Genomic DNA, 17,986 nt, shown 5'->3' with positions numbered 1-17,986 from the left:
CTTCTAGCCCTTTCTTGTCTGATCCAGCAGGCCAGGTCTCTTCACAGTGTCATGAAGAAAGTTTGCTCGGCCCTGAGCCAGGAGAGCTATTTAAATTGAGATCTCACTGATAGAATTTCGCACATGGAAAGTGTGTACTCTGTCACTGGGATCAGGTATAGGGGTTGCCAGGTCCTCTCTCTCCACCTGCAAGACGTTTTTGGGGGCGAGGTTGGACTGTTGCGCGCTTGGGTGCGGCCGTGGGTGATGTGCTACTAGTAAAAATGGATACTAGTCACGATGCATACCTATTATCTCCAGGATCAGATGAACATGCCTATTATATTAGGTGCTGTGGAACACAGGCAGGGTAATGCTGCTGCAGTCGTCTTGTTTGTGGGCTTCCTAGAGGCACCTGGTTGGCCCCTGTGTGAACAGACTGCTGGACCTGATGGGCCTTGGTCTGAGCCAGCATAACTTTTCTTATGTTCTTATGAGTGGACATGTTCATCAAGGAGAGGGCTTTTCCTGGCTACTTGTAAAAATGGATACTAGTCATGATGCATACCTATTCTCTCCAGGATCAGAGAAGCATGCCTATTCTAGTAGGTGCTGTGGAAGACAGGCAGGATAATGCTGCTGCAGTCATCTTGTTTGTGGGCTTCCTAGAGGCACCTGGTTGGCCACTGTGTGAGCAGACTGCTGGACTTGATGGGCCTTGGTCTGATCCAGCAGGGCCTTTCTTATTTTGTTATGTTTAGTCCTGAAAGCACCGCATCGCGAAGGGGCCCTTTACTACTCAAACCTCCACAATCCTAGTCAGGTAACATAACATGCATGTGGTTGTTTTGCCAACTCCAGGTAGGGAAATTCCTGGGGATTTGGGGGTCGAGCCTGGGGAAGGCAGAGTTTGGAGAGGGGAAGGACCTCAGCAGGGTCTAATGCCGTAGAGTCCTCCATCCAAAGTAGTCATATCCTCCCTTGTGTTACAGACCATGTGTTACAAACAAAGATCAGATTATTCAGTCTTTAACAAGTATGTGGAGGGCTGGCCGCATGGTCTAGCCTGATCTTGTCAGATCTTGAAGCTAAGCGGGGTCGGCTGTTTGGTGGGAGACCACCAAGAAAGGCTCTGCAGAGGAAGGCAATGGCAAACCACCTCTGCTTCTCCCTTGCCTCCAAAGCCCCTTCCTGGGGCTGCCATAAACCAGTTGCCTCTTGACAGCACTTAGATATGTAAACACTAGGGTTGCCAGGTCCCTCTTCGCCACTGGCGGGAGGTTTTTTGGGCGGAGCCTGAGGAGGGCGGGGTTTGGAGAGGGGAGGGACTTCAATGCCATAGACTCCAGTTGCCAAAGCGGCCATTTTCTCCAGGGGAACAGATCTCTGTCGGCTGGAGATCGATTGTAATAGCAGGAGATCTCCAGCTAGTACCTGGAGGTTGTCAACCCTAGTAAATCACTCTATCAAAGAAGAAGAAGAAGAAGAGTTGTTTTTTATATGCTGACTTTCTCTACCACTGAAGGAAGAATCAAACCGGCTTACAATCACCTTCCCTTCCCCTCCCCACAACAGACGCCCTGTGAGGTCGGTGGGGCTGAGAGAGCTGTGTTTAGCCCAAGGTCACCCAGCTAGCATCATGTGTAGGAGCGGGAAAACCAATCCAGTTCACCAGATTAGCCTCTGCCGTTCATATGGAGGAGTGGGGAATTGAACCTGGTTCTCCACATCAGAGTCCACCGCTCCAAACCACCGCTCTTAACTGCTACACCACGCTGGCTCTCAAAGGGAAGGCAGGATGATATAGCCCGGTCTTGTCAGATCTCAGAAGCTAAGCAGGGTCAATACTTGGAAGGGAGACCACCAAGGAAGGCTCTGCAGAGGAAGGCAATGGCAAACCACCTCTGCTTCTTACTTGCCTTGAAAGCCCCTTGCTGAGGTCACCATAAGTTGAAGAAGAAGAGTTAGTTTTTATTTGCCGACTTTCTCTACCACTTAAGGGAGAATCAAACCAGCTTACAATCACATTCCCTTCCCCTCCCCACAATACACACCTTTTGAGGTAGGTGGGGCTGGGAGAGAGCTGTGACTAGCCCAAGGTCACCCAGATGGCTTCATGAGTCAGAGTGGGAAAACCAACCCGGTTCACCAGATTAGTATAAACCACTCCATAAGTCGGTCATGATTTGACGGGACTTCTGTAGGTAATTTTAAGGTTATGCCTCAATGGAGCCTAAAGAGGAACATTAGAAATATATCTAAGAAGCCCATATCGGCTCTTGGCAGAGCAACTTTGATTTCAGATATTGTAGAATCAATCTTCTTCTGCTTCTTTGGCAGAAAGCAATAGAGGAAGGGGGGGCTCAACTGTGGTTGTTTTTGTGGGTGTTTTTGCGGTGATGGAGATTTCCCTGTTTGACACACCTCACCATAGAAAAAGATGTGACAATAAAAATTGAAAATGCCACCAGAGGAATGGGAGTCTGACATGTTTCAGCCGCGTTTTGTTGCTACGATTTAATACAAACCAGGGAACAAATGTTTCCATTATGTCGCTTCATGGTTATCTCCCAGCTCCGTGGCAGCCATACGGCACCCTTCCCTAGGATTTAAACTTTTCTGACAAGCGTGGCTTGATGGGAAATGGCCCCTTTGTGTCGTTTTATCTCCTACCATTGGCACCAAGACATTATCTGGAAGCTGAGAAGCTGAGCAACAGGAAGAGGAAAGTCATTTCTGCTGCTGATAATGGAATAGGGTTGCCACTTCTGGCACGTGGTCAGAATAGGAACAGAAAAGATAAGCAGTGCCAACCTATGGCTGTGAGCCATTTTTTACTTCTCTCTCTCTCTCTGTTTTCATCCTTTACTCATGCATTCTTGGCAACTCATATGGGGCAAGTTCTCACACTTAGCATCAGCAGATGCTTCTGAACAACCTTCAGGGGTAGCCCAACACAGAGTGCATTGCAGTAGTCTATCCTATCTTCCTCTGCCAAACCAGCCTCTGGCCTCTTTATAGGGAGCTTTAGCCAGGGGTCTCAGTCACTGCTGCCTCCTTCTTTCACTCCCCCCGCCTTGTTGTGAGAGCTTAAGCAGAAGATTAGAAGCCCTAGCCAATCTCTCTGGTTTTGAGCTGTATCATTTTGAGAGATTCCAAACAAATCAAAGGAAGTATTTCTTCACACAACACATAGTTAAATTGTAGAACTCCCTGCCCCAGGATGGAGTGATGGCTGCCAGCTTGGAAGGCTTGAAGAGGGGAGTGGGCATGTTCATAGAGGAGGGGGGTATCCATGGCTACTACTAAAAATGGATACTAGTCATGATGCATACCTCTTCTCTCGAGGATCAGAGAAGCATGCCAAATATATTAGGTGCTGTGGAACACAGGCAGGATAGATGCTGCTGCAGTCGTCTTGTTTGTGGGCTTCCTAGAGACACCTGGTTGGCCACTGTGTGAACAGACTGCTGGACTTGATGGAACTTGGTCTTATCCAGCAAGGGTTTTCTTATGTTCTTATTTCAGCTTAACCTATACAGGTTGAACATCCCCCTACCCCTGTCTCCCAGGAGCAGCATTTTGTGGAAATGACTGGGCTGCAATGGGTGAGAGTGGGGAGGCAGGAAACTTCCATCTGGCCATTGGGAAATTTAGTCTGGATGCAAGCCAGGGTGTTCTGTCTCAGTGTGGCATTTGGGAGGGGGTAGAGGAGAAATGGTGGGGGGTTTGGGAGGGGGTAGAGGAGAAATGGTGGGGGGTCCCTTTGCATTTTCTGGACACATGAAAATTATTAATCACAAATACGACTGGGGGGAAAACAATGCAGGTCCTCTTGAACTGTGTTAAGACCTTTTGACCAAAGTCACATGAACACATGGAATTGCCTCATATTAAATCAGACCCTTGGTCCCTCAAAGTCAGTACTGTCTACTCAGACTGGCAGCGGCTCTCCAGGGTCTCAGGCAGGGGTCTTTCACATCACCTACTTGCCTAGTCCCTGTAACTGGAGATGCCGGGGGTTGAACCTGGGACCTTCGGCATGCCAAGGAGATGCTCTACCACTGAGCCACAGCCCCTCCCCAAAGTAAATTACCCCAAAGGCTTTCACATATGAACACGTGAAGCTGCCTTATACTGAATCAGACCCTTGGTCCATCAAGGGTCAGTATTGTCTGCTCAGACCGGCAGCAGCTCTCCAGGGTCTCAGGCAGAGGTCTTTCACATCATCTACTTGCCTGGTTCCTTTCACGGGAGATGCCGGAGATTGACCCTAGGACCTTCTGCATGCCAAGCAGACGCGCTACCACTGAGCCTCGGCCCCTCCCCGTGAGTCAGTCAAATGTGGATATGGAATGTGCACTGACTTTAGGGTTGGGAGAGTCCTCTGAGGGATAAAATGTCACAGGCTCCACCTTCCAGAGCAGCCATCTCCTCCAGGGGAACTGATCTCTGTAGTCTGGAGAACAGTTGTAGTTCTGGGAGATTTCCAGGCCCCACCTGGAAATGGGCAACCCTACATAGAGTCCACTCCAGGATCACTGAGGTCAATGGCTAAAGCAGTGCCCAGGTCAGAGCTTGAACCTTTATCTCCGTAGTGGTGCGTTCAAAAGGCCATGTTCTGTCACAGGAGTCAGAAACCTTTTCTAATTCAAGAGCCCCGCAAGGTCAAAATTCATAGTGAGAGATCAGCAAAGAGCCAGCAGGAGGAAGCTCATCGGCATGACTAAAAAACATACAACTGTAGTGGTAATTGATGGATTGATGAAAAATAGCATTAATTTTGTGCCGTAATAATGTTGTATGCAGAGACTTTTTTCCAGTGGGGCTTGAACACATGAACACATGAAGCTGCCTTCTACTGAATCAGACCCTCGGTCCATCCAAGTCAGTACTGTCTACTCAGACCGGCAGCAGCTCTCCAGGGTCTCAGGCAGAGGTCTTTCACATTACCTGCCTGCCTAGTCCCTTTAACTGGACATGCCGGGGATTGAACCTGGGACCTTCTGGATGCCAAACAGATGCTCTACCACTGAGCCACAGCCTCTCCCCTTCTGCTGCTGTATCATTTTGCTGACTGATGCTTTTAGTGATCCAGGGCAGCTTCTTCGATGCCTTCAGGGTCTCTTCTGTCAATCAGGGTGAGAAACATGGGCCTTTTATGCACGGCTGTTTCCCTCGCCGTCACCCCTCCGGCGACTTTGAGTCTTTGTTTGGATTATGGACACTATTTCCAACCATCAGAGATCGCCTCGTTCCCCCTAGGGTTGCCAGGTCCCGCTTTGCCACCGGCAGGAGGTTTTTGGGGCGGAGCCCGAGGAGGGCGGGGTTTGGGGAGGGGAGGGACTTCAATGCCACAGAGTCCAATTGCCAAAGCAGCCATTTTCTCCAGGTGAACTGATCTCAATTGGCTGGAGATCAGTTGTAATAACAGGAGATCTCCAGCTAGTACCTGGAGGTCGGCAACCCTAAACATGAGATGGATGGATTCTATAAAGGAAGAAACCACAGCCCACAGTTTGCAAGACCTGAGCAAGGCTGTTAAGGACAGGATGTTTTGAAGGACTTTGCTTCATAACATCTCCATAGGTCAGAAGTGACTTGATGGAGAGAATTTTCACTCTTGAACGCAGGAGATTTTGGGGGCGGAGCCTGAGGAGGGTGGGGTTTGGGGAGGGGAGGGACTTCAATGCCATAGAATCCAATTGCCAAAGTGGCCATTTTCTCCAGGTGAACTGATCTCTATCGGGTGGAGATCAGTTGTAATAGCAGATCTCTAGGCATTACCTGGTTGGCATCCCTACTGAAAATATTAAAAACAGCTTAGCCAAAAGTATTAGTCTATTGTGTACAGATGCTGCTAAGCATGAAGCCGAAGGGTTAAATTCCACCTCATGGAAGCCTAACCATGGTGTCTTGCTTGACAGCCAGCAAGGGGGAAAGCCATTTGAAACCCATGATTAGGAAGATCCATCAGCAGCAAATGTAACCTCGTGTAATCATCGACTTCATTCCGCTCTTAAAAAGTCTGCCTGCTGTACTTTATAGGATCATAGATTTCAAGTGCGGGTGCAATAGATCCACTTTTCTCCAGCTGTCCAGGTTAAATGATTCTTGCCCCTCTTGGACTGAGTACTCTGCACTGCCTTAATGGAAAAAGAGACAGGTGCCATCTGTCTGGTGACAGAAATCAGCAGCGATTTTCCAGCCTTGCTGTGTTTCATTTCCTCTCGGATCTCCTTGTCTAATATTAAAATGCAAAGAGAATTCAGAGCGGCGGCAGAAGAATGCTGGGGAATAAAGTAGAATGAAGGGTGTCATCTAGAGTTGTCAGACTCCAGGTGGGGCCCCGGAGATCTCCCCGAATTTTAATTGCTCTCCAGACTGTAGGCACCAGTTCCCCTGCCAAGTGCCCGGTGGCGGCGGGTAAAATCCCGCCAATCCACCGGGTTGCCCACCGGCCAGGTGAGGGCCGGCGGGCACATCAGGCAGGCACAGCGGGCACGCAAGCCTGCTCACACGCTCTGCACCCGTCACGTCCGGGTCTACCTGGAAGCGACGCAGATGCTCTGGCAACCTCGGCTGAAACTTTATGGAAACCATAGATAGGGTTGCCAGGTCCCTTTTCGCCACCAGCGGGAGATTTTTGGGGCAGAACCCGAGGAGGGCGGGGTTTGGGGAGGGGAGGGACTTCAGTGCCATAGAGTTCAATTGCCAAAGCGGCCATTTTTCTCCAGGTGATCTGATCTCTATCGGCTGGAGATGAGTTGAATTAGCAGGACATCTCTTGCTACTACCTGGCAGTTGGCAACACTAACCATAGAGTCGGCCGGGATTGCTAGAGCGTCCGTGCTGCTTCCGGGTAGACCCGGAAGGGACGTAGGTGCATTGTGCGGGTTGCGCACGCACTGCCCACGTTTGCCACAGCCCCACAAAGCTCCCGCCGGTGGAGCTGCGGGGCCTGGCAAGCCTACCTGGAGAAAATGGCTGCTTTGGAGGGTGGGCTGCATGGCATTACACCCCACTGAGGCCACTTCCTTCCCCAAACCCTTCCCTCCCCAGGCTTCATCACAAAAATCTCCAGGAATTTCCCAACCTGGAGCTGGCAAACCTAGTGATTGTGCTGAGCTGAAGGTGACCTTTTCCATCTTGAAAGAACATTTTGGAAGGGCAGGAGGATCCCCCAAACCCCATCAACCCCATCCCTCAGTTTTTGGCATTCTCTTTGTGGCCCTGCTGGCAGCAATAGGGTTGCGAGCAGGTAGGGTTGCCAGGTTCCTCTTCACAACTGGCAGGAGGCTTTTGGCACGGAGCCTGAGGAGGGTGGGGTTTGGAGAGGAGAGGGACTTCAATGTCATAGAGTCCAATTGCCAAAGCGGCCATTTTCTCCAGGTGAAATGATCTCTTATTGGCTGGAGATCAATTGTAATAGCAGGAGATCTCCAGCTAGTACCTGGAGGTTGGCAACCCTACCACCAGGCCTGGAAGGGGGGGCTTAATGGACTGTTCATTACCCAGCATGCCTGAAAAGCATGACCTGCCCATTTCCACACATCAAGCTTCTCTTAAAGGAACCGAACATTTTTCACCAGGCCTGTTGGCGACCCTTGGTGGAAGTCCTTGTGCTGCATACTGCTACAGGGCACCCTTTTTCATTTTTCATATGATTGAGAAGAGAGAATTATGCATACCATAATGGAAAGGCAGGAGAAGACTGAAAAAGACAGGGGGGTCATTATTCATGAACGAATAATTTTTTTTCTCCATGCAGGATTGCCAGTTCTGGGCTGGAAAACTCTTGGAGATGTTGGGGGTGGAGACTGAGGAGGGCGGGGTTTGGTGGAGGGACCTCAGCAGGATACAGTCCACCCTCCAAAGCAGCCCTTTTCTCCAGGGGAACTTGGGTTGCCAACCTCCAGGTAGTAGCAGGAGATCTCCTGCTATTACAACTGATCTCCAGCCAACAGAGATCAGTTTACCTGGAGAAAATGGCTGCTTTGGCAATTGGACTCTATGGCATTGAAGTCCCTCCCCTCTCCAAACCCGCCCTCCTCAGGCTCCACCCAAAAAAAAACCCCCACTGGTGGTGAAGCCTAAGGTAGGGTTGCCATGTCCCTCTTCACCACCGGCGGGAGATTTTTGGGGTGGAGCCTGAGGAGGGCAGGGTTTGGAGAGGGGAGGGACTTCAATGCCATAGAGTCCAATTGCCAAAGCGGCCATTTTTCTCCAGGTGATCTGACCTCTATCGGCTGGAGATCAGTTGTATTAGCAGGAGATCTCCTGCTACTACCTGGCAGTTGGCAACCCTAGCCTAAGGGGAACAGATATCTTGTCTGGATATCAGTTATCATTCTGGGAGATCTCCAGGCCCTTCCTGGAGGCTGGCCACCCCAAGAATTGCACATCCCTTTGACCAGAGAGATCATTTGCCGATGGGCAGACATTCAATGTTAGGAAGGAGCTGTCAGAAATCAGTTACGTAAGCAGTCTTTTTTAAAAAATCAATTAAATGTTTGCTTGCTGGAATATTGCCTGCCAGCCTGTTACAAAGTTGTCATGAAGCTTTTCCGTTTGGACAGAAATTGATTCCTGCGGTTATCAATTTCGACGGAAACAAATGACGATCTGAGAAAATGTGGAGGCGGCGCATCTCCTGGTACTTAACAATCTCTTTATATCATTCCGGCCTGTCGCTTCGGTTCAGATCGCTTTCCCTGGACTCGTAGCGGTGTCTTCCTCGGATGCTCGCTTTGCTCTAATTGGCAGCGTTAAATTGTTATGGTTGCAGTTTTTAGGGCTCCTCTTGATAAATTGGATCTGAATCCAGGAACACTTCCCACGGTGCTCTCGGACAGAACGTCCACAGACCAGCGTCCAACTCCTTTTCTGTTTATTTTTATTTATTAACATTTTTTAATTGCCGCTCACCCAAAGGGTCTTATGGCGGGTTTGATTCCCCGCTCCTCCACTTGAGCTGCAGACTCTAATCTGGTGAACTGGGTTGGGTTGCCCACTCTTTCACATGCAGCCTTGGGCTAGTCACAGCTCTCACAGCCCCCCCCCCACCGCACAGGGTGTCTGTTGAAGGGAGGGGAAGGGAAAGTGATTGTAAGCCAGTTTGAGTCTCCCTTAAATGGTAGAGAAAGTCGGCATATAAAAACCAACTCTTCTTCTTCTTCTTCTTCCACTGTCTGTACCATGGGTATCCCATCTCTGAACTATTCCAGTTCTATGAAATGGTGGAATGGTGGAACACCATAGGCACATTTATCTTGGAAATCTCTCTCTCTCTCTCTCCTTAAATACGAATAATCAGTTTCTTCAAAGGGAAATGAGACGGCGCTTTATTTTAATTATCCTGGTAGTTGGAAGTAATTTCCCTTATATTTTTAACTGTAGTCATAATTCATGCAGAGTTCACAGATTTCTAGAAATAGTTCAGGAAGTTCCGTCTGATGATGCATTGTCAGTTTCAGCTGGCTTTAATTAAGCCGTTATACTATGACATCCTTTTCCTTTCTAAAGGGAATAACCTTTAAAAATCTGACGGTGTACGATCTGTCAGACTGAACTAAGTTCAGAACAGCTCTGCAATCGTGGGGAAAGGTAAATGGTATTTCCTACGAGTCTCTTTCCCCAGTGGCAACAGGGTGTTTGGTGTGCAGCAGGACCTTTTTGATAAGAACATGAGACAAGCCATGCTGGATCAGGCCAAGGACAATCAAGTCCAGCAGTCTGTTCACACAATGGCCAACCAGGTGCCCCTAGGAAGCCCCCAAACAAGATGACCGCAGCAGCATTGTCCTGCCTTCGTTCCACAGCACCTATTATGATAGGCCTGCTCCTCTGATCCTGGAGAGAATAGGTATGCATCACAATTAATATCCATTTTGACCAGTAGGAGCCATGGATAGCCCTCTCCTCTGTGAACATGTCCACTTTCCTCTTAAAGCCTTCCAAGTTGACAGCCATCACCAAATAAGAAAGGCAATGCTGGATCATGCTAAGGGCCATCAAATCCAGCATTCTGCTCACACAGTGGCCAACCAGGTGTCTTGAGGAAGCCCACAAGTAAGACAACTGCATCTGCTACCCAACCCCGTCAGCACCATGGTCACCTCCCCAGCCTCCAGGGCAACCTGGTCCCCTCATAAGAACATAAGAAAAGCCCTGCTGGATCAGACCAAGGCCTGTCAAGTCCAGCAGTCTGTTCACACAGGGGCTAACCAGGTGCCTCTATGAAGCCCACAAACAAGACAACTGCAGCAGCATTATCCTGCCTGTGTTTCACAGCACCTAATATAGTAGGCATGCTTCTCTGATCCTGGAGAGAATAGGTATGCATCATGACTAGTAGCCATGGATACCCCTATCCTCCATAAACATGTCCACTCCCCTCTTAAATTTCATAGATATTTCATAGATTCCCACTCAGGATGATCCACATTTTGTTTCTTTTTTACATTTGTTTCTGTTCTTGACAAAGGCTTAGGAGCTTTGCTCTTCCTATCCCATTTTGTAGATGCAACTGTGCTGTGTGCACATTATATCAAGGTAGGGTTGCCAACCTCCGGGTAGTAGTTGGAGATCTCCTGCTATTACAACTCCAGCCAACAGAGATCAGTTCACCTGAAGAAAATGGTCACTTTGGCAACTGGATTCTATGGCATTGAAGTCCCCCCCCTCCCCAACCCCCCCCCCTCAGGCTCCGCAAAAGCCTTAATGGGCAGCTATCACTCTCGGCTCTGTTGCAAGCCTTGAAACAAAAAAAGGTGCGGAGTAGAAGTGAAAATTATGCGGCTATGTAATCCATTGTGCTGGCTCCTCTGGTGGATAACAGTGTTGCCAAATGCAATCTTCATTCCCTAATGCAATCCCTGGCAACTCCACCTGCAAGAATAACGGGATTGGTAAAGATGCCAAGAGGCTGGCTGCTGGCCTGAACAGGTGATACTAAACTTAACGGACCGGTAGCCTGACTCGGCAATGTCATCTGTAGTTAAGCCTTTGTTGCAGAGGTTGTTCTTGAGATTTTTGAGAGCCCGCGTGACGTAGTAGTTAGCGTGTCAGACTAGGGTTGCCAACCTCCAGGTAATAGATGGTTATCTCCTGCTAATACAACTGATCTCCAGCCCATGGAGATCTGTTCACCTGGAGAAAATGGCCACTTTGGCAATTGGACTTTATGGCATTGAAGTCCCTCCCCCCTCCAAACCCCGTGCTCCTCTGGCTCCGCCTCAAAAACCTCCTGCCGGTGGCAAAGAGGGACCTGGCTACCCTATGTCAGACTAAGATCTGGGAGACCCAGGTTTGAATCCCCGCTCTGTCATGGCAGCTCACTGGGTGACCTTGGATAGTCTTGCAATCTCAGCTGTCCTACCTCACAGGGTTGTTGTGAGAATACAATGGAGAAGGGACCCAAATGCAGTGGTGGAAAGTGCCATCAAGTCACAGCTGACTTATGGCAACCCCATGGGGTTTTCAAGACAACAGATATTCAGAGGTGGTTTGCCATTGCCTGCTTCCACGTGGGGTGGGCTGAGAGAGTTCTGAGAGAACTGTGACTGGCCCAAGGTCACCCAGCAGGCTTCATGTGGAAGAGTGGGTAAACAAATCCAGTTCACCAGATTAGCCTCCGCCGCTCATGTGGAGGAGTGGGGAATCAAACCCGGTTCTCCAGATCAGAGTCCACCACTCTTAACCATTGCACCTCGTTGGCTCCTAAATGAAGTAAACAGGTAAATGTTTGGGGGACAAAGTTCTATATATGTCTACTGCAGAGCACCTGGATCTCTATGCAGAATTGGCATGCAGCCAACTGAAATGCATTCACCTTCTGTCCCCTCTTTCATTGTGTGCACCTTTTGAATCAGACTCGTCCTCCCGTCTTTCTTTTCTCAGGTCTGGGATTCAGCATTGCAGGCGGTGTGGGGAATCAGCACATCCCTGGAGACAACAGCATTTACGTCACGAAAATTATTGACGGAGGGGCGGCGCAGAAGGACGGAAGGTTGCAAGTTGGAGACCGGCTTCTTATGGTGAGAACCTGAGGACAAACCCGTATGCGCGTGTATGCACATAAGAGCGAGCTGTGGTGGATCAGACCGGCGGTCCATCTGGTCTGGCCGGCATCCTGTCTCACACAGGATAACCGGATAACCCCAGGAACAGATTCCAAAGCCTTCCCCTGTTGTTGCCCCTCACCACTGATATTCAGAGGTAAACTGCCTCTGAAAATGGAAGCTTCAATTCTAGATCAAGGGAAGTAATACTACCACTGTATTCTGCATTGGTCAGACCTCACTTGGAATACTGTGTCCAGTTTTGGGCTCCACAATTTAAGAAGGATGTTGACAAGTTGGAGCGTGTCCAGAGGAGGGCGACCAGAATGGTCAAAGGTCTGGAATCCATGCCCTATGACGAGAGACTGGGTTTGTTTAGTCTGGAGAAGAGAAGGTTAAGGGGTGACATGATAGCCATGTTTAAATATTTGAAGGGATGTCATGTTGATGAGGGAACTAGCTTGTTCTCTGTTGCTCCAGAGACTAGGACACGGAGTAATGGATTTAAACTAAGAGAAAAATGATTCAACCTAAACATTAGGAAGAACTTTCTGACGGTGAGGGCGGTTCCATGGTGGAATGCGCTGACTCGGGTGTGTGTGTGTGGAGTCCCCATCTTTGGAGGTTCTTAAGCAGAGGCTGGATGGCCATCTGTCGGGAGTGCTTTGATTGTGGGATCCTGCATGGCAGGGGGTTGGACTGGATGGCCGTTGTGGTCTCTGCCAACCTTGTGTGATTTTGTGATTTTTTTGTGATTAGTCACCCTTGCTTAATAGCACTTGATAGACCCATCTGCCATGATTTTGTCTCCGCCCCTTGAAAAGCCAATTAAACTAGTTAGGGGTGTCAACTGCAGGTTGAGAAATTCCTGTAGATTTGAGGGTGGAGCCTGGGGAGGGACTTCAGGGGGGTATAGTGCCACAGAGCACAACCTCCAAAGCAGCCATTATCTCCAGGGGAAGTGATCTTTGTAGTCTGGATGTAGTAGCTGTAGTAGCTACAAAGGCAAATGCAATCTTGGGCTGTATCAACAGAAGCATAGTGTCCAGATCTCGCAAAGTGATGGTATCACTTTACTCTGCTCTGGTTAGACCTCACCTAGAGTATTGTGTTCAGTTTTGGGCACCGCAATTTAAGATAGATGTAGACGAGCTGGAACGTGTCCAGAGGAGGGCAACAAAGATGGTGAGGGGTCTGGAGACCAAGTCCTATGAGGAAAGGTGGAAAGAGCTGGGTATGTTTAGCCTGAAGGGGAGAAGACTGAGAGGGGATATGATAACCATCTTCAAGTACGTGAAGGGCTGTCACATAGAGGAGGGTGCCGAGTTGTTTTCTGTTGCCCCAGAAGGTTGGACCAGAACCAACGGGTTGTGTATTACCCTTGGTTCAGAAAAAATTGATTCCAATAGGCAGATATTGGGGAGGAAAAGGTATGCAGCTTTATTAAACAAAAATAACCCTGTATCCAGGCTAATAACCTTAGGAAGATGGGAAGTCGTCTCCTGGGAGGTAAGCCACTTCGTCCTGTTTGGTAGCTCGTCCTTGTTCTGCAGACGCTCCTTCTCTGGCTTCTTATCTGGAGCCCTCTTCTCCTCCTCCCTTCAGTAGTGAGCGAAGCCAGATTTCCCCATCACCAGGTGCTCATTATTTACAGTGCAGTGTGAAAGTTAATGACCTGAGATTGCTCTCACATGGGGAAGGCTGCATTGACCACCATCTACCTCCTCGTAGCACAATGGTCTTCCGCAGTTTCCACTACATTCCACCCCTTGGTGATCAATACACCCTTCATCCATATGTTCCTTTTGGCAACTCAGGGTTCAACTATTTACATTTCCAGTTACCTCTATGAATCAAGTATACCACCCCTCCCAAAATCTGAAGTTGTTCACCACAGGCACCAGTTCAGCACAGTGGCTGCTGGATTGTCCTTTCCCAGCCCAAGTCAATATGATTAGAGTTGCAACTGCACACCACACTCGTTCTCCCCCCTCATACTTGGCTGAACCATCTGTGCACCAAATGGTTTCATGAGCCACTTCTGAATAAGGGGGAGCCTTTTTGACAGGCAACTCTTCCTGCAAAGCACTCACTCCTTGGGGGCCAGGGCGAACTTGCTCAGATGGGGGTTGAGCTCTGCCTACCAGAGGACTGGCTGAGTCACCTTCCACCCAGTTCAGGCTCATTATCACTAGCTCCTGGCCAGTCCATCTTTTGGTCTCGACCAGAGCCCAGTAGCATGCTAGCAGTGGGTCTTTAAAGGGAGAATGGTTTGACATGGCGTCTGGCAGCCTCCGCGACCAGAAGCCCAATGGCACACATTTCCCTTCCTGCCCTTTCTGCCAAAGACTCCATACAGTCACCTCTATGGTAGCAGACAGCAGCTCACATGGAAGTCCTTTTACAAAGGGACCCAGGGGCCTAGCAGATACTACAGCAGCCTTGGCCTCTGCCAGGGCTGCCTGCTGATGCTCCCCCCTGTTCCCATAGGCATCAATACACACTGTGGGGTTCCCATGGATTGAAGCCACAGCTCCTGTGAGGGGTATATGTGGGCGTGGGTCTCCAGGAATGGCTGTCTTCATTAGCCTACTCACTGGAGCCTTGCCACACCCCTAATCCAAAGGTATGGGCATCTCCCACCCCTTTGACACACTGGGTACAGGTGAATACCAGAAGTCCTCCTCCTCAGGTGGAGCAGTTGGTGTTACTCCTCTCACCTCGACTCCTTTGGTCTGCAGTACCTTCCCCTTCTGCTCCTGAGTAGTACATTTGCGTCTCCACAGCTGGAACAGGTCAGGTGTTGGAAGGCCATCAATCTTCTCCTTTTCCACTCCTTGCCTAAGGAGCTCAAAAAACATCTGCCTTCGAGTTATTTTAGGCCCTTTTGTTCTATCCTTGGACCTCTCCTGCTTATTTTCCACTGCAGTTCGTGCTCTGGGCTTATTTTCCCTGGGAACATCCCCCAGCTGTCCCAGAAGGATTACCACATCCCCCACTGCTCGCCCTTGAGCAGGTCCCAGCAGGGCTAATAGAGCACCATGCAAACTGGGCGGGGCTCCCCTAATTAGCTGTGCTCTCATACCTGCTGTTAGGGGCATAGGGTCAGGATCTGGGAATCCCTGGATATATATCCCAGTCTGCATTGCCATCCCCCTAAGCTGTGCTGTTGCCTCAGCAATGGTGTTCCAGGGTGGCAGATGTTCTTCCCAGTCCATGGGGGCAGGGTACCGTTGTCTGATGCCCAGGCAAACCCAATCAAAGAGGGTCTGTGTTTGACCAGTAGCCCCCCTCAAATACCCATTAATGAGCACATCATTAGATAAAGCACCTAATTTCAATAGCTCCTGGGGGCTCATATGCACACCTGTATAGCCTTGGTCCCAAAGCCGTACCAACCAGTGGCTTAAATACTCCCCCGGCTGCTGTTTAGTATTTTTGGTGATTTCAGTCAGCTCCTGCTGGCTGAAATCCCTCACAGTGCGAGTAACCTGTGCTTGCCCTCCAGGTGGCCCTTTGGCCTTGTTGGTAATCAGAGGTCTTACTTGCACTTTCTCCTTGCTACTACCTTCCCCCTCAGTCCACTCTGCCTTACTGGAATCCCCTGAACCTGAGGAACTCCAGTCTTTAGGGATGTTGAGTGCTCTGATTTTGTAGGGGTCTTTCTTCTGCTGCCGGTTCCATTTAATCTTCGTGACACGAACAGCTATAGCCCCTGCCTGTTCCTCAGCAGCATTCCTGCCTTCTCTTGCCTTCTTCAAGGCTTCCTGCAGAATTAGTTGCTGTTCTTTTAAGGCACTTATTTCTGCAGCCTGCTCTTCCACCTGCTTCCAAGAAGCTTCCAACAACTCCCAGACCATTCTTAGTGCAGTTAGAAGTAGCCAACCCATTTTGCCACATTCTTCTACACCTGCACCTTCCCTTATTCCTATTTTTTTTAAGCATTTACTTATTGCCCTGGGTGTGGGACCTCCTGCTTTTTCCAGCTCTGTATCCCATTTGGTAGGTGGGGTTATTGAATTTAACATGTGTGCAGCTGGGGCCCATGCACTGGTACAAGACCATCCTGGGTCGCAGCTTTGCACATTCCATGCATTCCTTTGTCCCCATATTGCCTCTGGAATCCTGCTCACAGCGCCAATTGTATTACCCATTGTTCAGAAAAAATTTATTCAAATAGGCAGATATTGGGGAGGAAAAGGTATGCAGCTATATTAAACAAAAATAACCCTGTATCCAGGCTAATAACCTTAGGAAGATGGGAAGTCGTCTCCTGGGAGGTAAGCCACTTCGTCCTGTTTGGTAGCCCGTCCTTGTTCTGCAGACGCTCCTTCTCTGGCTTCTTATCTGGAGCCCTCTTCTTCTCCTCCCTTCAGTAGTGAGCGAAGCCAGATTTATTTCCCCATCACCAGGTGCTCATTATTTACAGTGCAGTGTGAAAGTTAATGACCTGAGATTGCTCTCACATGGGGAAGGGCTGCATTGACCACCATCTACCTCCTCGTAGTACAATGGTCTTCCGCAGTTTCCACTACAGGTTGAAATTAAATCAAAAGAGTTTATGTCTAAACATTAGGAAGAACTTTCTAACAGAGAAGTTCCTCAGTGGAACAAGCTTCCTCAGGAGGTGGAAAGCTCTCCTTCCCTGGAGGTTTTTAAGTAGAGGTTAGAAGGCCATCTGTCAGCAATGCTGATTCTATAACCTTAAGCCAATCATGAGAGGGAGGGCATCTTGGCCATCTTCTGGGCACGGAGTAGGGGGTCACTGGGGTGTGTGTGGGGGGAGGTAGTTGTGAATTTCCTGCATTGTGCAGGGGTTTGGACTAGATGACCCTGATGGTCCCTTTCAACTCTATGTTGTGTGGGAAAGAAAGGCTTAACCCCTTCCCAGCACCATGGGTCCAGTCCGGTCTCTCCTACACCCTCCCCCTTGCCAAGGTGTTACTGGTACCACTACCAGAATGGACCAGGTACACATGCCCTAGAAGGCTGTGTTTACTTACCCAAGCAATTACACTTCTGATCTGGAATATTGGCCTGTGGCTCAGCTCCTTATTCCTTTGAATCCTGTTCTTATTTTTTTTTAAATCTTTTAATTGAATTGACCAGTCTTTTATACCTCCTCCCCACCCCAGTCATTCCTTTGACAGCCTTTAGTTGCTATAACTTCTCAATTATTTGGTCTGGATTAATCTCGATGGTTCCCAATGCCTTTTTTCTTTCTAACCTGACTACCCTGGGAAATATCTGTCAGGTGGACGGTGTTTCTTTCATTCTCCACTGTGAAAGGTGAGTGATAGAATTCATTACGTTATGATACAGGAGTTGCCAGCTTGCGTCAATAGAATATTGCTCCTGTCAGCCATAAGAATGGCTTCTGCTTTTCTGATCTCTCTTATGGGCATGAAGAATTTGTATTACTTCTTGGTTTTAGTTATTCTTGTCTTCTACGCTTTGGGGGGGGGTACAAACTTCTGAAAGCTCTGTTGGAGAACTTTTCGAACTTTTCGAGCAAATTCATACGGTAGTTGTGACTGTGGAGGCCATTTAGTTTTACAGCATGTGAGAGGTCACTTGACTCTTGCCACAAGCAGAGATGCCTGATTTCCTATGAAGAGCGGTGGGCTCTGGTCTGGTGAACTGGGTTGGTTTCCCCACTCTTCCACATGCAGCCTGCTGGGTGACCTTGGGCTACTTACAGTTCCCTCAGAACTCTCTCAGCCCCACCTACCTCACAAGGTGTCTGCTGTGGGGAGAGGAAGGGAAGGAGATTATAACATGAGTTGATTCTCCTTAAAAGGTAGAGAAAGTCAGCATAGAAAAACCAACTCTTCTTCAATGCGATATGCAAGCTGATTGAAAACTATGGCAGGCTGTCAATGGAACAGACACCAAAACAGGGATAGCTAGCTTCCTAACCTTTTATAAATACCATAATGATGCGC

The 17,986-nt window shown here is 49.0% G+C and overlaps 1 protein-coding gene across 10 annotated transcripts in view; it reads left to right on the top strand.

Annotated features, from left to right (window-relative positions):
* Positions 1 to 17,986, top strand: part of DLG2 (discs large MAGUK scaffold protein 2) — a 970,480-nt gene that overhangs the window by 709,210 nt on the left and 243,284 nt on the right. For all 10 annotated transcript variants that reach the window (XM_056858113.1, XM_056858109.1, XM_056858107.1 and 7 more), the window contains one exon: positions 11,881 to 12,017. In XM_056858113.1, coding sequence (XP_056714091.1) covers positions 11,881 to 12,017 — 137 coding nt within the window. The remainder of the gene's footprint in view (positions 1 to 11,880; positions 12,018 to 17,986) is intronic.

Source organism: Euleptes europaea, chromosome 12 (genome assembly GCF_029931775.1).
Source record: "Euleptes europaea isolate rEulEur1 chromosome 12, rEulEur1.hap1, whole genome shotgun sequence".
Lineage (NCBI taxonomy): Eukaryota > Metazoa > Chordata > Lepidosauria > Squamata > Sphaerodactylidae > Euleptes > Euleptes europaea.
Note: the sequence above shows the minus strand (reverse complement) of the source record. Positions and strands in the feature narration are given on the sequence as shown.